Source organism: Staurois parvus, unplaced genomic scaffold (genome assembly GCF_062004578.1).
Source record: "Staurois parvus isolate SC_StPar_1 unplaced genomic scaffold, SC_StPar_1.0 ptg000656l, whole genome shotgun sequence".
Taxonomy (NCBI): domain Eukaryota; kingdom Metazoa; phylum Chordata; class Amphibia; order Anura; family Ranidae; genus Staurois; species Staurois parvus.
Window position 1 is genome coordinate 56,638 of NW_028318452.1, and position 23,268 is coordinate 79,905.

The window sequence follows — 23,268 nt, forward strand, 5'->3', positions numbered from 1 at the left end:
TTTTCTTACTGTAGTCTTTTTAGTAGGCATTCTTGTGCACTTTATTTGTTACATTGAAGACTGGGCAAATATTTCATCTTGAAGTATAGAAAAATAAAATCTGCAATGATTCTCCTGTTCATTTTTGTATACAGGTTCCAATGGCGCGAGCTAGCATTCTTTGGCTTATCGGAGAATATTGTGAGCGAGTGCCTAAAATTGCACCTGATGTTCTGCGGAAGACTGCGAAAACCTTCACTAATGAAGATGACCTTGTCAAGTTGCAGATATTAAACCTTGCCGCTAAGCTTTGCTTAACCAATTCCAAGCAGGTAAAGCCAGTTGAATACAGTCGGTCACCTAAGCTTTTCTGTTATGAACAATTGAGAGAATGAAATCAAAAACATTTATCTTCTCTCTGATTAAATATATTTTCCAATATTGATGCCCCTCATGAGTTAAAGTTGTTCTAAACTCAAAATGTTTGTTTGTTTTTTTTACCTTGATGCATTTTGTTTTATAGCTAAAGGCAAAAAACTTTTTAATTTTGAATAGATTGGAGAGGGATTAGAACATGTATTAGGTTTTTATTGCTTTCTGTACTTCCGTTAAGGAGATTCACCCTCTCTGTTTGTCCTGTTTGCCATTATTGCTGAAAGTGAAAGTAAAAGAAAATCCCAAATTTTAGATTGCCACTAGAAAAGTAATAGAGGAAATCTTCCAATGGGGACACTAGTTCTGGGGGTCCCCAAGGAATTCCCTTAATTTGCCAAGTATTTCCACACTTCCTGTTTGGCTGTGGGACTCCCTTGCTCTATCCAAAAATTAAAAAGAAAAAAGGTTTTGCCTATAGTAGGTAAAAAAAAAAAAAAGTAATTTCCCAAGCCACTCACTGACACCGGGGAGCTAGAGTACAGGATCTCATGACCGGACCAGAGCATATTATAAACTGGTAAATACACAGATCTTTTTTATGCAGGATGAGTAGGAGGGGAGGGGGAAGGAGCTTTTTTTTAAAATTTTTTATTTAAGACTTTGTGAAAATAAGTTCAGTATGGATGAAAGGGAACTTTCTAAGAATAGTTAAAGGATAAGTTCACTTTTGGGAACATATAACATGTTCCTGATCCTGCAGCCACTGCCCAATCCCCCCCCCCCCCCCAAGTTCCAGCAGTATGGGGAAAAGTTCCCCATGCTAGCTGTCACTTTTTAAAAACGGCTCCACCCACTCAGCAGCCACCCTTAGTGGCTGTTGGCTTGTAGTCCACTTATTCACAGAACACTGTGGGAATGTATGGGCTACAAGTCCCGACAGCCTTTAGTGGCTGTTGGCTTGTACTTCTCAGTGAAATACCATGGCGCTGCAAGTGCTGTGGTAGTTTGAGTCTTCCTGTCAGAAGTGTCAGCTTGCCCAAGCAGATACACTGACAGTTTGCAGGAGACCTGCATGGCATCAGTGATCTGATTGTTGGTGCAATGCTGTACAGGCTCCTACAACAAAAAATAATAAATATGTGGGGTGTTTTTCCTGCAAAAAAAAAGTGCATTTATTTTTTGTAGTAAGGTGAACTTACCCTTTAAGAGTTGACGGTTTTCTTCCACTTTAACCCCTTCATAGCCAAGGTAAAAAAAAAATGCCTGGACCCTGACAATCAAAGCAGTACCATATATGTATGTTATTTGTTGATTGTACCCATAGTAGGCTCCAGAAACAGTAGTGTACATTTTGCTTCTTTTTTTTTTTTTCCCCCTAAAACACGCTGACACTCATACTAAATTACAAAACTTATTTTTTTCTAATCCTGCCTTAAACACTCTGACCAAGACCTTTGATTTTAACTGTAAAGTGTATGTGAACCTTTACCTTAACTTATCTTGGTTGCCCAAGGGACTTTGGTGCGGGTGGCGTTCAGTACACTGGTCTTCCCAGGGGGTATCAGCAAAGGTCTGGCCCCAGCACAGCCAGAAAACTAGGGTGGATGTGCTCTCATGCCTAGTGCAGTTTGAAATAGGAAAACAGGGGGACTGGCAGGGTCACCAGGTGTTTCACATAAAGAAAGCAATACAAAAAGAACAGGTTACTTTTTAACACAGGTACATGGTACAGCAGACACTCATCAGGAGTATTATATTTTTTAACCCCAACATTGACCTCAATCAAATCGTGATCTAGCTATTTTATCTTTTTTTTTTTTTTTTAATTTATTTGGTTTACTATCTTCTCTAGCAAGGCGAAAAGATACAATGTATTTCATACTCTATTCATAGGGAGAAAATACATGGTGCAGGCTGTTCAGTAGCTGATCACTAGCCAATCCGAGGCTATTACTGTGTGATCAACAGTCAGTCAGTCAGTATGAGCCCCTGAACTGTCAGTGACAGCTTAGTCTCTGAGGTGGGAACATGCTGGACAAGCATGCACATAGGTACCCACTAATATGACTCCACGGAAGAAGACTCACTTCCAACAATGTTCTTGGTGGGAAGGTGTTAAATGACCATATATGTCTGTGTAACAGCTAGTCAATTATTCATTTGTAAAGACTCATTCACATTGTAGTGCGGTGTCTTTGTGGTATGCAGTCTTCTAGAAACATTTGGGCTATGTCTGTTAAGCAGAGGTGTCAAACGCTACTTCATCGCGGGCTGCATCAGCATTATAGGGCCGGTTGGATCTGTAAGAATAGATATCCAGAGCACCCCAGTCCTGCTTACATCAGATGTCAAGAGCCCCCCCCCCCCCAACAAATCGAGAGTTCCTTACCTCATGTTGCTGCCAGGAAGAAGCTGGGAAGCAGGGCTTGAGGAGGACCAGAGGAGGGTTGGAGTCTGCTGCCTGGGTCTGCTGAATGCTGAGATCAGGGGAGGGGGAGACAAGGGGTTGCTGTGGCTGCACGGAGAAGCACAGAGCATCTGTAGGAGTTCTGTTATCCTCTCTGCTGTTGACTGCTAAGACAAGTTGGGGGGGCAGAGACGAAGGGGATGCCCCAGTTGCAAAAGAGGTGCAAGGGCCACATGAAATGGCTAGGCAAGTAGATTTGGCCTGTGGGCCTTGTGTTTGACACGTGCTCTAAAGCATTAGCTCAGTTAAAGTGATGGTAAATACATTTTTTCCTTTTAAAAAAAAAACAAAAAAAAAAAACACAGGGTTATATTTACCTGCTCTGTGCACTGGAATTGCATGGAGCGGTTATGAACTACCTCTTCTCAGCTACCCTCCTGGCGCTCCTGGCTCCTCCCCTTTTGTAAAGGCCCCCCATAGAAAGCCAATGGCTTCCACTGCCTCCACAAAACCAGTGAGAACAGGAAGTGAGGGGAGAGAAGAGCTGCAGACGGGCACACTGCTGGATTAGATATAATAATGTGGTGCTGCGCTTATACATAAAACATCACAGAACATATGAATAAAATGCATAAAATTAAATCTACATGAATAAATATATACCGGAAGCCCCCAAAATGTAATATCTAGGTGTACTTATATGTGACTTTAAATCACAAAATTAATAAAAACACATGAAATAATAAATACCAATGCACCCACAAAATGGTAGTAGGAATAAACTCCCCACTTCTGTGCTAAATTGCACAAAAAAAGGGGGATTGTAACAAATATGTGCCAAACTGATATAATCAGAAAGAAGAAAGATGTGAAATAATAAATCATATAAATCAGTGAAACCAAAAAAATTGGTGATAAATAGAATCCCCCTACTGTTGTGCTGAATAGCACAAATAAATAAGTGATGTGAGAATATATCCACTGATATATAGGTGCCAACCTGGAATAATCCGGAAAACTACCAAAAAAAGACACTCAAAGTGCCCATAGGTGAAAAATGAGGTGATTATAAGTGAAAAACCACAAATTTACCACAAATTAATATAACTCAACACAAACCAACTGATGTAAGACTAAAGAAAAAATATGAACCATATAATAGTGATCCCAAATGGGGATAAAGCGAAATATAGTGACTAAGTGACACGAATATAAACTATATGGTGAAAAAAGAATATAGGCTGCACCGCCTAGAAATATAAGGACGAAAAAATACTAATATGTGACCCCAATAATGGGGATAAGAAAGTGACGTGCTTGTGAACCCGTGACACAATCAATTTAGTGAGAAAAAATATACAGTGGGGCAAAAAAGTATTTAGTCAGCCACCAATTGTGCAAGTTCTCCCACTTAAAAAGATGAGAGAGGCCTGTAATTGGCATCATAGGTAGACCTCAACTATGAGAGACAAAATGAGAAAAAAAAATCCAGACAATCACATTGGCTGATTTGGAAAGAATTTATTTGCAAATTATGGTGGAAAATAAGTATTTGGTCAATATCAAAAGTTCATCTCAATACTTTGTTATATATCTTTTTGTTGGCAATGACAGAGGTCAAACGTAACGTAAGTCTTCACAAGGTTGGCACACACTGTTGCTGGTATATTGGCCCATTCCTCCATGCAGATCTCCTCTAGAGCAGTGATGTTTTGGGGCTGTCGCTGGGCAACACGGACTTTCAACTCCCTCCAGAGGTTTTCTATGGGGTTGAGATCTGGTGACTGGCTAGTCCTCTCCAGGACCTTGAAATGCTTCTTACGAAGCCACTCCTTCTTTGCCCAGGTGGTATGTTTGGGATCATTGTGCTGTTGGAAGACCCAGCCACGTTTCATCTTCAATGCCCTTACTGATGGAAGGAGGTTTGCACTCAAAATTTCACGATACATGGCCCCATTCATTCTGTCCTGTACATGGATCAGTTGTCCTGGTCCCTTTGCGGAGAAACAGCCCCAAAGCATGATGTTGCCACCCCCATGCTTCACAGTAGGTATGGTGTTCTTTGGATGCAACTCAGCATTCTCTCTCCTCCAAACACGACGAGTTGTATTTCTACCAAACAGTTCTATTTTGGTTTCATCTGACCATATGACATTCTCCCAATCCTCTTCTAGATCATCCAAATGCTCTCTAGCAAACTTCAGATGGGCCCGGACATGTACTGGCTTAAGCAGGGGGACACGTCTGGCACTGCAGGATCTGAGTCCCTGGCAGAGTAGTGTGTTACTGATGGTAGCCTTTGTTACGTTGGTCCCAGCTCTCTGCAGGTCATTCACTAGGTCCCCCCGTGTGGTCCTGGGATTTTTGCTCACCGTTCGGGTGATCATTTTGACCCCACGGGGTGAGATCTTGCGTGGAGCCCCAGATCGAGGGAGATTCTCAGTGGTCTTGCATGTCTTTCATTTTCTAATTCTTGCTCCCACAGTTGATTTTTTCACACCAAGCTGCTTGCCTATTGCAGATTCAGTCTTCCCAGCCTGGTGCAGGTCTACAATTTTGTTTCTGGTGTCCTTCGCAGCTCTTTGGTCTTCACCATAGTGTAGTTTGGAGTGTGACTGTTTGAGGTTGTGGACAGATGTCTTTTATACTGATAACAAGTTCAAACAGGTGCCATTGATACAGGTAATGAGTGCAGGACAGAAGAGCCTCTTAAAGAAGAAGGTACAGGTCTGTGAGAGCCAGAAATCTTGCTTGTTTGTAGGTGACCAAATACTTATTTTCCACCATAATTTGCAAATAAATTCTTTCCAAATCAGCCAATGTGATTGTCTGGATTTTTTTTCTCATTTTGTCTCTCATAGTTGAGATCTACCCATGATGCCAATTACAGGCCTCTCTCATCTTTTTAAGTGGTAGAACTTGCACAATTGGTGGCTGACTAAATACTTTTTTGCCCCACTGTATAGGCTGCACCGCCTATAAAAAAAGAAATGATACGTAACCCCAATTGCGGGGATAAAAAGTGGTGTACACGTGAATCCGTGACACAATCAATGGATCAAAAAACCTCCAAAAGTATACTTAAATAATCAATATATAAAGTGTATCTAACTCCAAAAAAAATTTACTAAAAAAAAAAGTGTAAAACCACCTAAATGGTGGAGGTGTTCTGTAGTCCTTTAAATGTATGTATATGCAGAGCTAGATATCGGGAGTCCAACACTAGGTGAAATGGCCCCTCACCTCCATATAGCGACCCCACAGGGTCAAAACGCCTTTTAGAAAAATACCACACCGATCGGGAACCTGGACCCCCTCCTGCAGGTATAGGGTCCAACGTAGTGTCAATCCCCCTCACCGGTGGGCAAAAGGTACCTTAAGCAGCCTCCTCAAAGATGTCCCAGAAATGATCACTCCTCATACGGCCAGAAAGAGAAAGGAAGATGCTCCCATATTGTATTAAAGTTTTATTATACCAAATCGTTAAAATAATACAAGTCCCACTCACATTTCAAAAATCAAACATAAGCCTTTTGCATAACCACATGCTGTGGGTGTACTTTACATGGATGCTTATTGGAGTCCCAAGATGGCGTCCACGCTGGAAGTTGCGTCAGCACGACCGGAAATTTACGCAGCACTTTACATATATATTGTACATTCACATCAGTCCCTAACCCTCAAGGGGTGTACAATCTAAGGTCCCTAACACACATTCATATACAAGGGCCAGTTTAGACAGGATCCAATTAACCTACCAGCATATCTTTGGAGTGTAGGAGGAAACCGGAGTACCCGGAGGAAACCCACGCAGGGACAGGGAGAACATGCAAACTCCAGGCAGGAGATGCCGTGGCTTTTATAGGTTTATTATTTCATGTCTCTTTCTTCTTTCTGATTATATCAGTTTGGCACATATTATTTGTCACAATCCCCCCCCCCCCCCTTTTTTGTGCAATTTAGCACAGAAGTGGGGAGTTTATTCCTACTACCATTTTGTGGGTGCATTGGCATTTATTATTTCATGTGTTTTTATAAATTTTTGTGTTTTATAGTCACATATAAGTACACCTAGATATTAAATTAATTTTGGGAGGTTCCGTTATATATTCATGTAGATTTAATTTTATGCATTTTTATTCATATGTTCTTTCTGTGATGTTTTATGTATAAGCGCAGCACCACATTATTATATCTTCTTATTGTCCATTGTGGTATGTGGTAGAGTGTTACACAGGGAGTTTTACATTCTGAGCGCAGGAGGACTATACAGTTACACCGCTGGATCAAATGAGGGCTCAGATAAGTAAAAGTGGGGGGATGAGGGGGCGATACTGATCCCTTTACATTTTTTACCCTTTTGCAAGGAATATATTAAGGTAAAAAATGTTTAGGCTTTATAAAGGCATCTTTGCGCCCCTTTACTTGTGCATGTTTGCAAGCGCTTGTTTGGTTAACACTGTTTTGGTTGGAGTGGTTCTTGGGATGGTTTCTTTCTTTATCTTCTCTGTTTCCAAAGCTATTGATATGCTTTCTATTACTTCACAGAAATCATGTGTTGTTTGAAATTAATTGTAGGGCTCTACATAGATTAAATATACCCACTTTGGATTGTTGAAAATGTTATTAGGCTGACTACTGTTCTGTCTAAATGGGTGGTTATGTAATGTCAAGCATATGGCACCATGAAAATCTCCTTTAATATTGTGGAATTATAGCCATCTAAGGGACCTCTTTTATCTTGATTACATGTAATTCTTAAATGTGCTACATTTTTCTTTCTCAGTTCAGTACAGCAAGTATATGAATTTGCTTCATTAGTTAAAATAACCACATTTCACACTTTACACTTGTACATTCCAGGCGCTTGTATCTTGTTTTGTGCAGCATATACATACTTACCAACAGAATGTGTTGTGACTACTCTTAACAAACATTTATGCATTTCAGATGCATCTAATTTAGAACATAATGGCAAAATTTGGTTTCCTGTACACTATTATAAAAATGATCCCAATTCCCTTTTTAATGTAACATATTCAATGGAAGAATTAAGAAATGATGGAAAATCCAACATAAAACAAGCTGTTACCTTACATAAATAAATGAACAATATTACTGGCGGCTATAAGCAGTCTTTTATCTCAGTTTTTAGAGGGCATCAGCAGCTTGCTTTTATGAAAAAGTAACAGCTAAATGCACTGCAAATAATTTGCAGTAATCCAGTCCTGTGATTCATGGGTCTCCTTTAATGGGTTGTAATTCAAAGCAAAGTAACAGAGTGAGGAGAGAGTGCATGGACCTGAACGGCGCAGGGACACTATCTCTTCATGAAACAGGCCTTGGTTGGTACATTTTGCCAGCCCCCTAAGACCTGCAGAGGTTCTGATGCCCTGCATATTTACTTAATTAAGTTTTGAGTGCCATGTTTTTTGTTGTATTTCTACAGTCATTATCCTCACATAGACCATTCAGTGGGTTTGCCATATATGATTATTTTTTAATGATGAATTCTTTCCACTTCAGCAGTTTAATAATCTAGCACATGGCTGCTCCCCTGTAGTTAGCATTCACCTCCCAGCTCAGAAAAGGACATGTGCATTGGCTCCAATATACCATTTACAGCTTTTAGAAATGCCCTCTCCCTGTGGGGTGACATTTGTTTGTCTTAGCCATTCACTTTTATTACCTCTATAAATTTGTTTGCTGATGGTTATCAATCTTCCTAAATAAAGCATTTTCCTTTTGTGTTGTCTTTTTTTAACCCTTGACAGACTAAACTGCTCACACAGTACATATTAAATCTTGGCAAATATGATCAGAATTATGATATCCGGGACCGCACACGGTTTGTAAGGCAGCTTATTATTCCAAATGAGAAGAGTGGAGCTTTGAGTAAATATGCCAAGAGGATATTTTTAGCCCAGAAACCGGCTCCTGTGCTTGAATCTCCTTTCAAAGGTACATGAAACGTGCTGATGTCCTTATTTTTAAATGTGAGTTATGCTAGACACACGGTCAACTTGTCTGTCAGGTTAATGAAATTTATTAACAATGATGATCTGCTTCTGAAATCCTAGTGACTACAAACTGGGCAGTAGTAGGTAAAGCCTTATACACACTACAAGTTTTTTTTTTTTCTTTCAACCCAGCAAGCTGAACAGAAAAAAACCTGACCGCTCAGGAGGAGTCGCTGTACTAACTATCCGATGTTAGTACAGCGATCTCCCCTGCTGTGCTATTGTGTTCTGACAGAGCGCTCTCAGCCATTGGCTGATAGTGCTGATTGGGAGCCGATTGACAGACCTTTTTCCATCATGCCCCATCGACAGAAGCTGACCGCTGTACACACGTCCGAATGTCGGCCAGTTTCTATTGAACCGGCCGATGCCATCCGACATTCGGCCCATGTGTACGCGGATTAAGTCTTGTATATCAGTCAGATCAAAATTTAGCTGCATGTGTCCAGCTGTAGCCAAATGTGTATTCCATCAGGCATTAGACATGTGTTAGGGTCAGTCTGGTGGAACCATACATTTCTTTGTTGCCCATATTAAACCTTTATTTATATTATTTAAAGGATAAGTTCACCATTTATAATGTTACATTTTACACCAATATTTAGGGTGTAACATGTAACATGTTGCTGCCGCAGCTGCCCCCGTGCTCGTTTCCCAGACCTGGCTGTGACAGCAAGCAGGGATCTTCTCCCCCTGCTCACTGTCACATTTTTTTAAAACAAATTGTGGCCCGAACAGAGCTCCAGCTGCATTATTCATTCAGAGTTCTGTGAATGTGAAAACTACAAGTACTTGAAAGCTTTTGCGCTCTTGGTCATTCATTGATGCTTCCTGTCAGTGTGTAACTGCCTACCTGTATGAGGTATGAGCAGACAGCTTACAATGACCGTTTGCAAGAGCCATGCATTTGCCCTGCGATCAGCAGAATGTGGGTGCGGTGCTTTAAAGGTTCACATTAAAAAAATAAATGCACATTTTTTATTTTACATTCAAAAAGATGCATTTGTTATCCTTTTTTCACAAAAATCCCAATAAGTGTATATTGATTGCTTTGTGTGAAAGTTATAACGTCTACAAACTATGGTATAGATGCTGCAATTTATGCTATTTTTTACTATTCAGCGCTGCATTAATTTAACTGACAATTGCACAGTCATGCAAAGCTGTACCCAAACGAAATTTATGTCCTTTCTTTCACACAAATAAAGCTTTCTTTCGGTGGTTTTTTGATCATCTGTGCATGTATTTTTCGCGCTATAAATAAAAAAGCCTGCACATTTTGAAAAAAAAAGATATTTTCTCATTTCTGTCAAAATATCCAAAAAAACTAAAATTTCATCATAAATTTAGGCCAAAATATATTCTGTTACATGATTTTGGTAAAAAAAAATCCCAATAAGTGTATATTGATTGCTTTGTGTGAAAGTTATAGCATCTACAAACTATGGTATAGATAATGGAATTTACATAGCTTTTGTTTTCTGACTTCCTATCACATTTCTTGAGGTGCCAAAATACCAGGACAGTACAAACACCCCCATATGACCCCTTTTCAGAAAGTACAGTTGCAAGAAAAAGTATGTGAACCCCTTGGAATTACGTGGAGTTTTGCATGAATTGGGCATAAAATATGCTCTGAACGTCATCTAAGTCACAACAATAGAAGAACACAGTCTGCTGAACATAATACTACACAAACATTAGATGTTGCCATGGTTTAATTGCATATAACATGTAAACATTCACAGTGCAGGGAGGAAAAAGTATGTGAGGCTCTAGCTTAATGACTTCTCCCAGAGCTAATTGGAGCCAGGAGTGAGCCAACCTTGACTCCAATCAGTGTGATGATATTGGATGTGTTGCTGACAGCTGTCCTGCCATTAAAAAAACACACACCTGTTTTGGGTTTACTGGTTTCAAGAAGCATTGTCTGATGTGAACCATGCCTCGCAGAAAAGAGCTCTCAGAAGACCTACGATCAAAAATTGTTGACTTGCATGAAGCTGGAAAGGGTTACAAAAGTATCTCCAAAAGCCTTGATGTTCATGTGTCCACGGTAAGACAGACTGTCTACAAATGGAGAAAGTTTAGCACTGTTGCTACTCTCCCTAGGCGCGGTCGTCCTGTAAAAATGACTGCAAGAGCACAGAGCAGAATGCTGCATGAGGTAAAGAAGAATCCCAGAGTGTCAGCTAAAGACCTACAGAAATCTCTGGCACATGCTAACATTTTTGTTGACACATCTACAATAAGGAAAACATTAAACAAGAATGGAGTACATGGGAGGACACCACGGAGGAAGCCATTGCTGTCCAAAAAGAATATTGCAGCACGTTTGAAGTTTGCAAAAGAGCACCTGGATGTTCCACAGCCCTACTGGCAAAATATACTGTGGACAGATGAAACCAAGATTGAGTTGTTTGGGAAGAACACACAACACTATGTGTGTAGAAAAAAAGGCCCAGCACACCAACATCAAAACCTCATCCCCACTGTGAAACATGGCGGAGGGAGCATCATGGTTTGGGGCTGCTTTGCTGCCTCAGGGCCTGGACGGATTGTTGTCATTGATGGGAAAATGAATTCCAGAGTTTATCAAGACATTTTGCAGGAAAACGTACGACCATCTGTCCGCCAACTGAAGCTCCGCAGAGGATGGGTGATGCAACAGGACAATGACCCAAAGCATACAAGTCATTCAACAAAACAATGGCTGTAACAGCACAGAATACGCCTTCTGGTGTGGCCCAGTCAGAGTCCTGACCTCAACCCGATTGAAATGCTGTGGCATGACCTTAAGAGAGCGATTCACACCAGACATCCCAAGAATATTGCTACACTGAAACAGTTTTGTGAAGAGGAGTGGTCCAAAATGACTCCAGATCGTTGTGCAGGTCTGATCTGCAACTACAGGAAACGTTTGGTTGAGGTTATTGCTGCCAAAGGAGGGTCAACCAGTTATTAAGTCCAAAGGTTCACATACTTTTTCCTCCCTGCACTGTGAATGTTTACATGTTATGTGCAATTAAACCATGGCAACATCTAATGTTTGTGTAGTATTATGTTCAGCAGACTGTGTTCTTCTATTGTTGTGACTTAGATGACGTTCAGAGCACATTTTATGCCCAATTCATGTAAAACTCCACATAATCCCAAGGGGTTCACATACTTTTTCTTGCAACTGTAGTCACTCTAAGCTATCTGCTGAGAGGCATATTGAGTCCATGGAAGATTTTTTTTTTTTTTTTACACAAAGTTGTGAATTGATATATTGCTCACAAAAGCCATAGGTATATGTGGAACTACACCCCAAAATACATTCTGCTATTTCTTCCGAGTATGGGGATACCACATGTGTGAGACTTTTTGGGAGCATATAGGAGCCTGAAATCCATTGACCACTTTGAAAGCCTGAAGGTGCGTAAGTTCCTCATTTCACTTAATCACTACCTATCACAGTTTCGGAGGCCCTGAAATGCCAGGATAGCACCAAACCCCCCCCCCCCAAATGACCCCTTTCTGGAAAGTAGACACCCTAAGGAATTTAAAAAGAGGCATGGTGAGTATTTTGCAGATCTCATTTTTTCTCAAAAGGTTTTGAAATATAAAAAAAGAAAAGAAAAATGTCTTTGGTTTTTTTTTCTTAATTTTCTAAAAACTTGTGGCAACAAATAAGATCTGCAAAATACTCACCATGCCTCTTATCAAATTCCTTGGGGTGTCTACTTTTCAAAAGGGGTCATTGGGGGGTCCTGGCTATCCTGTCATTTCAGGGTCTCCGAAACTGTGATAGGTAGTGAGGAAGTGAAATGAGGAAATAAAGCTCTTTAAAAGCCTGAAGGTGATTATTCGATTTTGGGGTCCTGTACTTGTGGTAAAAAAAATAAATTCTTCTATTGACTCAACATGCCTCTCAGCAAATGGTTTGGGGTGTCTTCTTTCCAAAAAGGTGTCATTTTGGGAGGGAGGGCATTTTATATAAAGAGGTCCCTCCTGTCTTTACAAAACTGAAGTGCTTCCTATATAGGAGGGTTTATATAGGGGGGACTTCTTGTTTGATTTATCTGCCAGTGTCCATTCACCTATAGGTGGCGCAGAACCCAGATAGTAATGATTATAGCCTGCTCTGTGACCCTTGATGTACCCCAAGAAATGAATTTTACAGGCAAGTGTGTAGAAAAAAAAATGCTATTTTTACTAACTTAAAAATTCTTTGCTCTAAGTTTCTCTCCGCCATCACTTAAAGCTTGCATTCTGGGGGCAGTACAAGCCATCAATGCTCACAGACTGCTGAAAAATCTAGCCACTGCACCCCAGGGAGATAACTTGTGTGCATATTTATTACAAGGGAAATCCACAAGCATGACACTAACAATTCCCACCTTAGGACCTACAACTCTAACACATTTCACCCAATAGGTCTTGGTTTCTCTTTTTTAGTGTATTGGTTTTAGGTATAGGTACACTTTAACGTTGCTAAATCAGAAATTACAAGAAGGAGTTTAGTGATGAGACTTCCATCCTTCAATAATAAGTGAAAGAACAAGGTGCAGTATGTCATTGCAATTCATCAAGGAGTCATCTTTGTTCTGGTTGCTTTAAACCCATGGTGTTATAGAGAATTTAATTTTACACGTCATGTCTGCTCTTTACGCTGCCTTATTAAATTAGCTTGAGGGACTCGACCTACAAATAGTATGCAGGTATCAGTGGTATTGTGAGTGTCAAAGTGAGATTGTCTTCTTCTTTAGTTCCTGCTCTATTGAAGACATTAATTGTGTTGCATCTACTGAAGGTGACCTTTACAACTGGACTTGGTTTTGTATTTTTAGCAGCACATACAAGTTGCCTGTTCTGTACCTTTTTAGCACTTGTATACCCCATAATCTGAACCTGATTAAGCAACCAAATGCACAGATAACATACATGTACTGTCTTATTGGTAAAGGATTTGCAATTCTCACTTGTTAGTCTTGTGGTCCTAGGACCCCTGCTAGGAAACATAAGCAGGTCCTCAATTTGCAGTCCATTGCAGCAGTACACCTAGGTCAAAAGCATTGTCCTGACTGTTGATACAGCACAAATGGAGCTTGTGCTGGATACTTGTGAGGTCATCTTACCCCTCTGTTCCTTCATCTCCCTCCTCTTTCTCCTCTTTTTTGCCAATTGACAACATTTTAGAGTCTCTAGTGGAGACTGGTTCTCCATTTCTCCTGTAGCATTCTTGGCCATGTGCATGGGACCCATTCAAGAAGATACTGTAAACAAATAGCTGATATTGCATATCCCATGGCAAGCCATGATCTAAGGCTGAAAGTGCATGGATAGAAGTCAGTCATCTGTATAGAAACATAATAGAGGCACGCTCATGTGTGCTTTTTTTTTTCAAGATGGGAACATACGCTTCAAATTTTCTGTATTGAGATACCGGATTTTCTTTAGCTTCTTGATTTCAGTGGTGGGAAACGATTATTCACAATTTGAAGTATAATCCAGCAATTTTATGCTATTTTTTCCAGAGGCCTTGCTGCACACAAAGATGACCTCAAAAGAAAAAAAAGTCTGGTTTCTAAAGCTGGCCGCAGGTGATGCAATTTTCTTTCCTGCAACCACAGGTTGCAGGAAATGAGGCTGCTTGATTTCCCCTTCATCGCAGTCAGTGTTAATGGGAGAATCCCTCCTGTGGAGCTTTTGTGTTCTACTGTTGGGGAGGCGTGGGGGATGCCGTCCCTGCAAGGGACAACACAGTGGCTATAGCCGCTGGCGATAATCGCATGAAAAATCTTGATTGTCTGGTTGTACTCAATTCGTACAACAGCCAATTTGAGTACAGTCATCCTGCCCATAGATAGTTTGAGTCTTGGCCGGTCCCTCCTGACTGTCTATGGCCAGCTTAATTTTTTATTTTTTTTTTTACTTTGTTCTGATTTTGGTCTCAGGTTGTGGGCTGCATTGTCCAGACAAAAATATGGACATTACTTTTAAACACTTATTAGGATACTGAAACTATAATACAAAAACTTGATACGATGTCCAGCCTTCCCTAACTGTAGCTTATCAAAGATTCAATAGAAATGGTCCAGTACCAGCAAGTTTTATCAAATATTCATATATCACATTACACAGTCATCAGTAGAATACCCTTATATGTTTTTGAAAGTCTGGGCTTACCTATTAGCTTTATGAGTAAGGACAGACAGAATGTTTTTTTTCTGTTTTGTTTTTTTACTAAAACTGCAAAGTATGTAATTAAACTTTTTTGCTTAAACTTTAGAACATATTTAGACTAGCATAGGTAGCTTTCTGTAATCTTCTGCACAAACTAGGGCAGTATGGACCAACCCTGTGGACCAGTCAGGCTCTACTGCATTGCATGGTTCTCTTTTAACTGGAGAACTTGCTAACGGGGAGAGAAGCAGAGTGAGGTTAATGGTGTGGTTCTCTTCATTATCCAAAGATGTATTGCTTATTTGCTGCAGAGAAATTTGAGGTTACCAACCTGGCCATGTTTTAGAACAGGCATACCTGAATCATATGACTGGTTGACCAGAGGTAAAAGTTTACACATATGTTTTTTGTGTTTTTAGCTGTATGCCTATAGTTCTACTTTAAACAAAGCACTGGATCAGAAACTGACTTTAAAAAAAAAAAAAATGCTGTGTATTTACAAAGCGTACCTTTCTTTTCACAAAGCTTAAGGCTCTGTACCATTTTCCTGATCGTGTAGCTTCATCGCTAATTTCTGTTCTAATGGTGTTTGGTGTAGCAGAAAAAGAACCATTAAAATTCTGAATGAGTTGGAGGCAAGCCTTGTATATGGATTGTTTAACTGCGCTGTCATTCTTAATATGCCATGTACAGTCCTTTTTATAGAATCTACATTTGATTGCAACACCTCTAAACATACTGAATGATTAGCTTTTATATTGACCGTTATGAAGGTGATTATTGTATTGTATGGATTGAAGTAATCATCCTAATCTTTGGAGAGACTCTTCTTTATGTTTATTTTGTGAAATTTAAGCTAATGCAACATCAGTCATGCTTGTGTTAGGATTTCATGCTTTATTGTAACCAACTATTTACTATTGATGTCTCATTCAATAGATCGAGACCGTTTTCAGCTGGGCACGCTTTCTCACACACTGAATGCTAAGGCCTCTGGTTACCTGGAGTTATCTGATTGGCCAGAAGAAGCACCTGATCCTTCTGTGCGAAATGTGGAAGTCATTGAACCGGTGAGCAGCTTTTAAAAAAGATTTGTATTAATAAAAACATTTACTGGGAGGTGATGCTTGAGGTGATTGTAGCCGTATTAGTGCATTTGCGACAGAAACAATTGAGTACTGTCCGTGATACTTTTTTTATTTGCACTAACATACAATTTTGAGGACAAGCTTTCGGGGTATGTCCCCTTCTTCAAGGTCTAAGCAGTACTATTAAAAATCACAAAGTTTAAGCAGAATGTTAGAATGGATTGAGAGAAAAAAAAAAAAAAAAAAAGGGCTACAGATAAGATACATCAAAAGTGAGGGGGGGAGGGGGGATACTACACTCACACAGAGGGGGTCAAGTTTTAGCTAATAGATAGTCATAAAGCTGTCGGATAGTGGTTGAGGAATCCCATGTCCAAATTAAGACCGTTATCTTTAGTGTCAAATAGAATTATCATTCTTAGTTCAAATGTTTTTCTTTCCTGAATGGATTTAAATTTTCCTTTCAGAACTAAAATATTGAGGTCTTCCATATTGTGGCCTGGTTGTGAGAAATGGTGTCCTACAGGTGTGCAGAGGTCATCTTCTTTATGTTCCTTGATGGTATGTCTGTGTAAATTCATCCGTATTTGCAACCTCTGTCCTGTTTCACCAACATAAGATCCTTTGCTGCATTTTCTGCACTGGATAAGGTATACAACATTACTGGAGGTGCAGCTGTATGATCCGGAGATATTGAAGATCCCTTTTGAGTGTGTGACACTTTTTGATGGATTGATTTGGTTGCACAGCTTGCAGCGTTTCTTATTGCAGGGTTCGCTTCCATTATTTGTGGCATCATAATCAGAAGGAAGTTTCCTACTGATTAGTTTATTTCTGAGGTTGGGGGGTTGTCTGAAAGCCAGTATTGGGGGTTGCTGGAATATTTCTTTCAGAGTTCCATCCTCTGTTATGATGGGTTGTAAATCTTTGATTATTTTTCTTATCCCTTCTAGTGCTGGGTTGTATGTAGTTACTAGAGGTACACGGTTGTTTGTTTTTTTCTCTTTGTACTGAAGCAGATTTTCCCTTTGGGTTCTCAAGGCTGTGTTTATGCTGGTGTTGATAGTTTTGTCCTTGTAACCTTTCTTATGGAAGGCGTCTGCTAGTGTCCCAAGATGTTTATCTCTGTCTCTTGGGTCAGAACATACTCGGTGGTATCTGATGGCCTGACTGTGTATGATGGCACGTTTCGTGTGTTGGGGGTGGAAGCTAGAACTGTGGAGGTAGTTGCATCTGTCAGTGGGTTTCCTGTATATTGAGGTGTGAAGCGTATCATCCCTGATGTATACTGTGGTGTCTAGGAAGTTGACCTGTGTGTTTGAGTATTCCATTTTTAGTTTGATTGATGGATGAAAAGTGTTCATCAATGAGTAAAATTGTTTTAGATTTTCTTCACCTTCCGTCCATATGATGAAAATATCATCAATATAGCGAAAGTATCTGTATGGTTTTTGTTCCATGCTGTTCAGGAATTGTTCCTCCATGTCAGCCATAAATAAATTTGCATATTGGGGTGCCATTTTACTTCCCATCGCAGTGCCCATACATTGAAGATAGATGTCCTTATTGAAAGCAAAGTAGTTGTGTGTAAGTATGAATTCAATGACCGGATCATACAGCTGCACCTCCAGTAATGTTGTATACCTTATCCAGTGCAGAAAATGCAGCAAAGGATCTTATGTTGGTGAAACAGGACAGAGGTTGCAAACACGGATGAATTTACACAGACATACCATCAAGGAACATAAAGAAGATGACTTCTGCACACCTGTAGGACACCATTTCTCACAACCAGGCCACAATATGGAAGACCTCAATATTTTAGTTCTGAAAGGAAAATTTAAATCCATCCAGGAAAGAAAAACATTTGAACTAAGAATGATAATTCTATTTGACACTAAAGATAACGGTCTTAATTTGGACATGGGATTCCTCAACCACTATCCGACAGCTTTATGACTATCTATTAGCTAAAACTTGACCCCCTCTGTGTGAGTGTAGTATCCCCCCTCCCCCCCCTCACTTTTGATGTATCTTATCTGTAGCCCTTTTTTTTTTTTTCTCTCAATCCATTCTAACATTCTGCTTAAACTTTGTGATTTTTAATAGTACTGCTTAGACCTTGAAGAAGGGGACATACCCCGAAAGCTTGTCCTCAAAATTGTATGTTAGTGCAAATAAAAAAAGTATCACGGACAGTACTGGGAGGTGATGACACTCATGTGACTCCCCAGCTAAAATTCCAGTCCAGACCTAGGGTCAGGTGACCATACCATTCAAGGAACATGTTTATAACATAAAGATGTTTTTAGTCTTTGGCAAGCTTAGTATTATGTTTTGACTTCAGGTTCTCTTTTATGAACACAGACTACAGAATTTGCACATGTTGATTGATGCACTCTGATCACTTGGATCTCAACACCAGGGAAAACCATGTTCGAGCAGTCACTAATGGAGCACAGACGCCAGTGTCTGTTTATACCTGTCCTTATTTTAGTGGTTTTTTTTTTGTTTTATTTTACGTATGTGAATAGTAAATCCATATGATCAAGGGCAGGCAGAATCATTGGTTGATTCAAGAAAACTGACAACAGGATATGAGAACATAGAGTTTGTCCTTTGAACTTTTGTGCTACTTTTAAACCGTCCATCAGCACATTTCAGTGAATTTATTAATCATTTTTCTGGCTGATCTAAGTGCAGTCTAAATATGACTTTACCATATATCCCTCTTCCACTCTAGCAATAAAAAAAAAAAAATATTTGGTCTGCCACCTTCTTGCCCTCTCCACCTTTTGTAGAATAACTTTTGAAGACTTTACAGCATAAATTTGTTTTGAAGGAAAATTTGTCAAATTAAAATACAAAAATAAAAGGCAGCAGCTGTATCTAATAAGAGAAAATCCATGTTTACAGCTTCTCTGTCAGACTCTAAGGCTGGCCATACATTATACAATTATCTGGAGATTTTTGGTTTAGATTTACCAAAAACCATATAATAGGAGGACAAACGTAAACAACACTTTCAGTTGTATCCAATTAGGCAGGCTCTTGTACTACACAGTTGAAGGTAAATCTAAAGGAAATTGGGCAGAAAATTGGAAGATAATTATATAATGTATGGCCAGCCTTAAAACCTCACCCTTGCCAGATCTGTATATTTCTGGGCGTCTAAAAATATAATGCTTCCTTTTCTTAAGAATTTGCATGATGATATTTTTTAGGTTGTATTGAAATAGTTCTTTGACTTAGTTGACTAGTTGCAGTTTTCACTAGCATGAATGCTGTGTGTAGTTAAATATTATTAAAACGAAAGCATTGGTAATGTCCACATAGGCAAGCCTTGTGGCCAAGCAATGTCCATAGCAAGGAACCTCATAGAATTTGAAGCATATTTATAGGACTAATGGCTTATGTCAATAGAACAGCCACATGGGTCAAGGATGCGTTAACCACCTCCCGTTCGACCGTTGTATATAAACGGCCGGATGGTGCCAGTGCAGGGGCCAGTGGCCGTTTATAAACAGCCTCTCTGCCCCCTGCTTGTGCGTGCTCCCTGGGAGAGTGCAGCACCGCGATCCGGTGCCCGCTGTGTCTTCCGGACACAGTGGAACACCGATCGTCATACGGAACCTCTGTGCGAGGTCCCGACCATGTGATCACTGATTGGCCAATCAGTGATCACTGATTGGCCAATCAGTGATCACATGCAGAGTAGTAAGCAAGATGTCACTTCTGACATCATTCCTTACTACGTGTGAAATCTGTGAATGATCACAGAGGTCACATGGTACAAGGCTATTCACAACAGCCTTGTACCATGTGACAAGCTGTGACCAATCACAGCTCACACAGTATTTCTCAATGGCTGCAAGAATGCAGCCAGAGAGGAGAAATTATTGCTTTCACAGCCTTTATGGGTGTAAAAGCAATTAGTGTAAAAAAAAAAAAAAAAAAATCTTCATCACCCCCCACAAGTAGTACAGTGTCACCATGGTGACACTGTACTGCTAGGGTAATAGTATGTAAAAAAAAAAAAAAAAAACGAAAAAAGAAAGATGACTTATTTGCAAAATTTTATAAGAAAAACACTTTTTTTCAAATTTTTTGGACTTTTTCATTTATATAGCAAAAAAAAATAAAAATCCCAGTGGTGAATAAATACCACCAAAATAAAGCTTTATCTGTCTCAAAAACAATGCTATAAAATTCATATGGGTACAGTATTGCATGACCGCGCAATTGTCATTCAAAGTGTGATAGCGCTGAAAGCTGAAATTGGCCTGGACAGGAAGGGGGTAAAAGTGTCCGGACATGAAGTGGTTAAGCCAGCCATAAATGGATCAAATCTTGGCCAGTTCAGCAGGTACTGCCTGTAATTCAATCCATCTATGGGCAGACTGATTTGCTCAAGTTGATTCTTCGATCAACTCGAGCACAACAAACATGTTGGATTTTTAGCATTTGATTATTGCCAGCAGGAGGTATTCCCCCATCAAGACTGACTTTATTGATGGGGGGAATCCAGCTATTTTCTTACCTGCATCCCATGGTTGCAGGAAAGAAAATTGCATTATCTGCAGCTTGCTCTAGTGGCAAAGCAGGTCAAGGTGTGATGTCACTAGCAACAAGCAATTTAGACTTGTGATGTCACTAAGGGCAAGTCATGACCCCCTGTTGTCACTAGACAGCCCTGTTGCCAAGGGACAAGCTGTGTGTGTATAGTGTCATTGTATCTTTGCCTTACATTTCAGTGCATGCTTATTAGGAAATTTATTTTCCCTATTTTAGTCAAAACAATGGGGACCCTTGGAAGGAAAGATGAAAAAAGAGAAATCGTCATCAGACAAGTTCTATTCAGAATCTGAGGAAGAGGAAGCATCTGCAGCATCCAGTGGTAAATGAATATGGTTCACAAAGTTCAGGTTCTAACTGAGCAGCCATCTTACAGAAATCCTATTAGTTTCAAAACACATTTTTCTTATTTTCTCCAAATAAACTGGGGACATCACAGAGGCGACCTGTACTGAAATGCACCCATAATAATCTGCCCAAAAAAGAAATTCTCCTGCTTATCCAGTTTTTTCTTATATTAAAGGTCATGGCAGACAGGTTTGGTAGCCGATATCTAGGCAGAGCAGGGCTGCACAAGAGCATGCTAAGATTCTTCTAATTTGCATTTTGTGCTGAGATATGTAGTTCATCATCAGTAGTTGTCCAGCACCGCATTGTAAAGTGTGGTCCAACATACAGAAATGAATAGAGAATTTACTCTAAAAATAGCAATATTTTTTTTCTCTGTGTGAGAGGTTTGTTTCAATAATGCTGATATCTATAAAATGTGCCAGACTAGAAGCTGGGCAGTTAATGTTGCGGCATGCATTTTTTTCTTGCACAATTCAGGTGATTTTATCTGAAGTGTGATTTATTTTTGAATAGATGTTTGTGTGCTTTTTAATTTTTAGTTATTTTTACATAAATAATACTGCCTTTTTAAATTAAGGCCCTTTGAAACGACTAACAATAATTGAGATGCATGAAAACAGATGAGGGATCAGCTACTTCCTGAGCTTTTTATTGGGGAGTGAGCTTCAGTTTTGCTGACTGCAGAACGGTAGGTTCAGAATCTTTGCAGAGAGAACAATGCAGAAAGAGCAAGAGTCAGCATGCTGGCAAAGGACAGGCTTTTCTTTTCAGGATGTGGCTGTTTTTTTTTAAAGAAAGCAAGTGCATCTTGCTTTGATGCACCTGGAAAGTTTGGGTTTGGTGGACATACAGTACCTCTCACTTACACTTATAGTGCCACCTGCAGATGTAGGATGCTTGTTACAAAAAAAAGCTCAGCATAGGAGGAGCCCTTGGTGACCAAACCCCCTATTTTTCAAGAAGAAATCATTTTTTGTTTAGCCATCTGGGCTCTTCTGCTGCAAAAGGATGACTGTTCCAGTTCCCTCAGTAAAGTTCAGGGGATTCTATTAAAACTTTTCCCAACTCCTAGAAGGATGGAATCATTCTTATTTTGGATTTTAAGGCACTTATTGTCCTTGCAGAAGCCAGAAGGTTCAGGGTAGAGTCCTTCCATTCGAAGGCAATGTCAGGGTTATTGCCAGGGGTTAATTGTTTAGGTTTGTTTTTGTTTTTTTTGTTTTTGCTTTTGTTTTGTTTTTTTGTTTTGTTTTGTTTTCATTTTGTTTTTTGCAGCCAACCCCTCTAAAGCTACTGCTTTTGGACATCCCATTTGTCAAGACTGACTCAATGTAAAATCCTTTTCTCTGACTATGTTAAAGGACATAACACCCACCTCTACTAGTCTTTAATCTATTGCCCTTGTTTTGGGGTATTTTCCCTCCTTTTTCACTGTTTAATAAAGCAAAGAACAGGTTTGAATACCAGCATGGGCCAGTCCCCAGGCCAGGCTTTTGTTTTGCACCTTTTTTCCTACTCTTCCAGTTGGAGGTATAATCCAATCATCAAGACTTGGTGGGGGGGGCTCTATCCGTCATATCATCAGCCTTCAGAGATTTTTTTTTTTTATTATTTTGCATACATTATGAAGTCATCCCCAAATATGTTTTGCCTCAAAATAAACATGCATGCTTATTCAATAAAGCAGGGCAAATACAATGTTATGTGCAGAGTTTGGAAACCCATTGCTGCCAGTTTTGCCCTTTTAAGACTGAAGAATAGCTAAAGGTGTTTGCTAGTTTGTTTCTATATTATTGCTCTTTGCCTTGTTTAATGTTTCCTATTATAAACCTCATTTAGCACACATACACAATATATGTAACAGACATGGCCTTGGCAGGTATCATTGTGTAATTCAAACACTGGTTTTATGTGTATTGGTCACAGTTCATTACACTGTTGTGTATTGCACACCAGGTGTATAATTTTTCTCAAGATACTGCTGATTATAGGCTGCCATAGATGGCTCCATTTTCAACTAATTCCTTCTGAATCAGCTGGGTTGCCCTGTCGGTTCCACCTGGGTTGGCAGAATTGATAAATTGACTTTAGCCACTTGCCTACTGGGCACTTATACCCCCTTCCTGCACAGGCCAATTTTCAGTTTTCAGCGCTGTTGCACTTTGAATGACAATTGCGCGGTCATGCAGCATTGTACCCATGTGAACTTTTTATCATTTTTTTCACACAGATAGAGCTTTCTTTTGGTGGTATTTAATTACTGCTGGGTGTTTTTATTTTTTTGCACTATAAACAAAAAAAGAGC

At 39.7% G+C, this 23,268-nt stretch overlaps 1 protein-coding gene across 1 annotated transcript in view; it reads left to right on the top strand.

Annotated features, from left to right (window-relative positions):
• LOC149448799 (AP-3 complex subunit beta-1-like) overlaps positions 1 to 23,268 on the top strand; it is a 229,597-nt gene that overhangs the window by 50,311 nt on the left and 156,018 nt on the right. The window contains exons 3-6 of the mRNA XM_089694209.1: positions 135 to 311; positions 8,536 to 8,722; positions 15,889 to 16,019; positions 20,829 to 20,934. Of these exons, the coding sequence (XP_089550335.1) occupies positions 135 to 311; positions 8,536 to 8,722; positions 15,889 to 16,019; positions 20,829 to 20,934 (601 nt within the window). The remainder of the gene's footprint in view (positions 1 to 134; positions 312 to 8,535; positions 8,723 to 15,888; positions 16,020 to 20,828; positions 20,935 to 23,268) is intronic.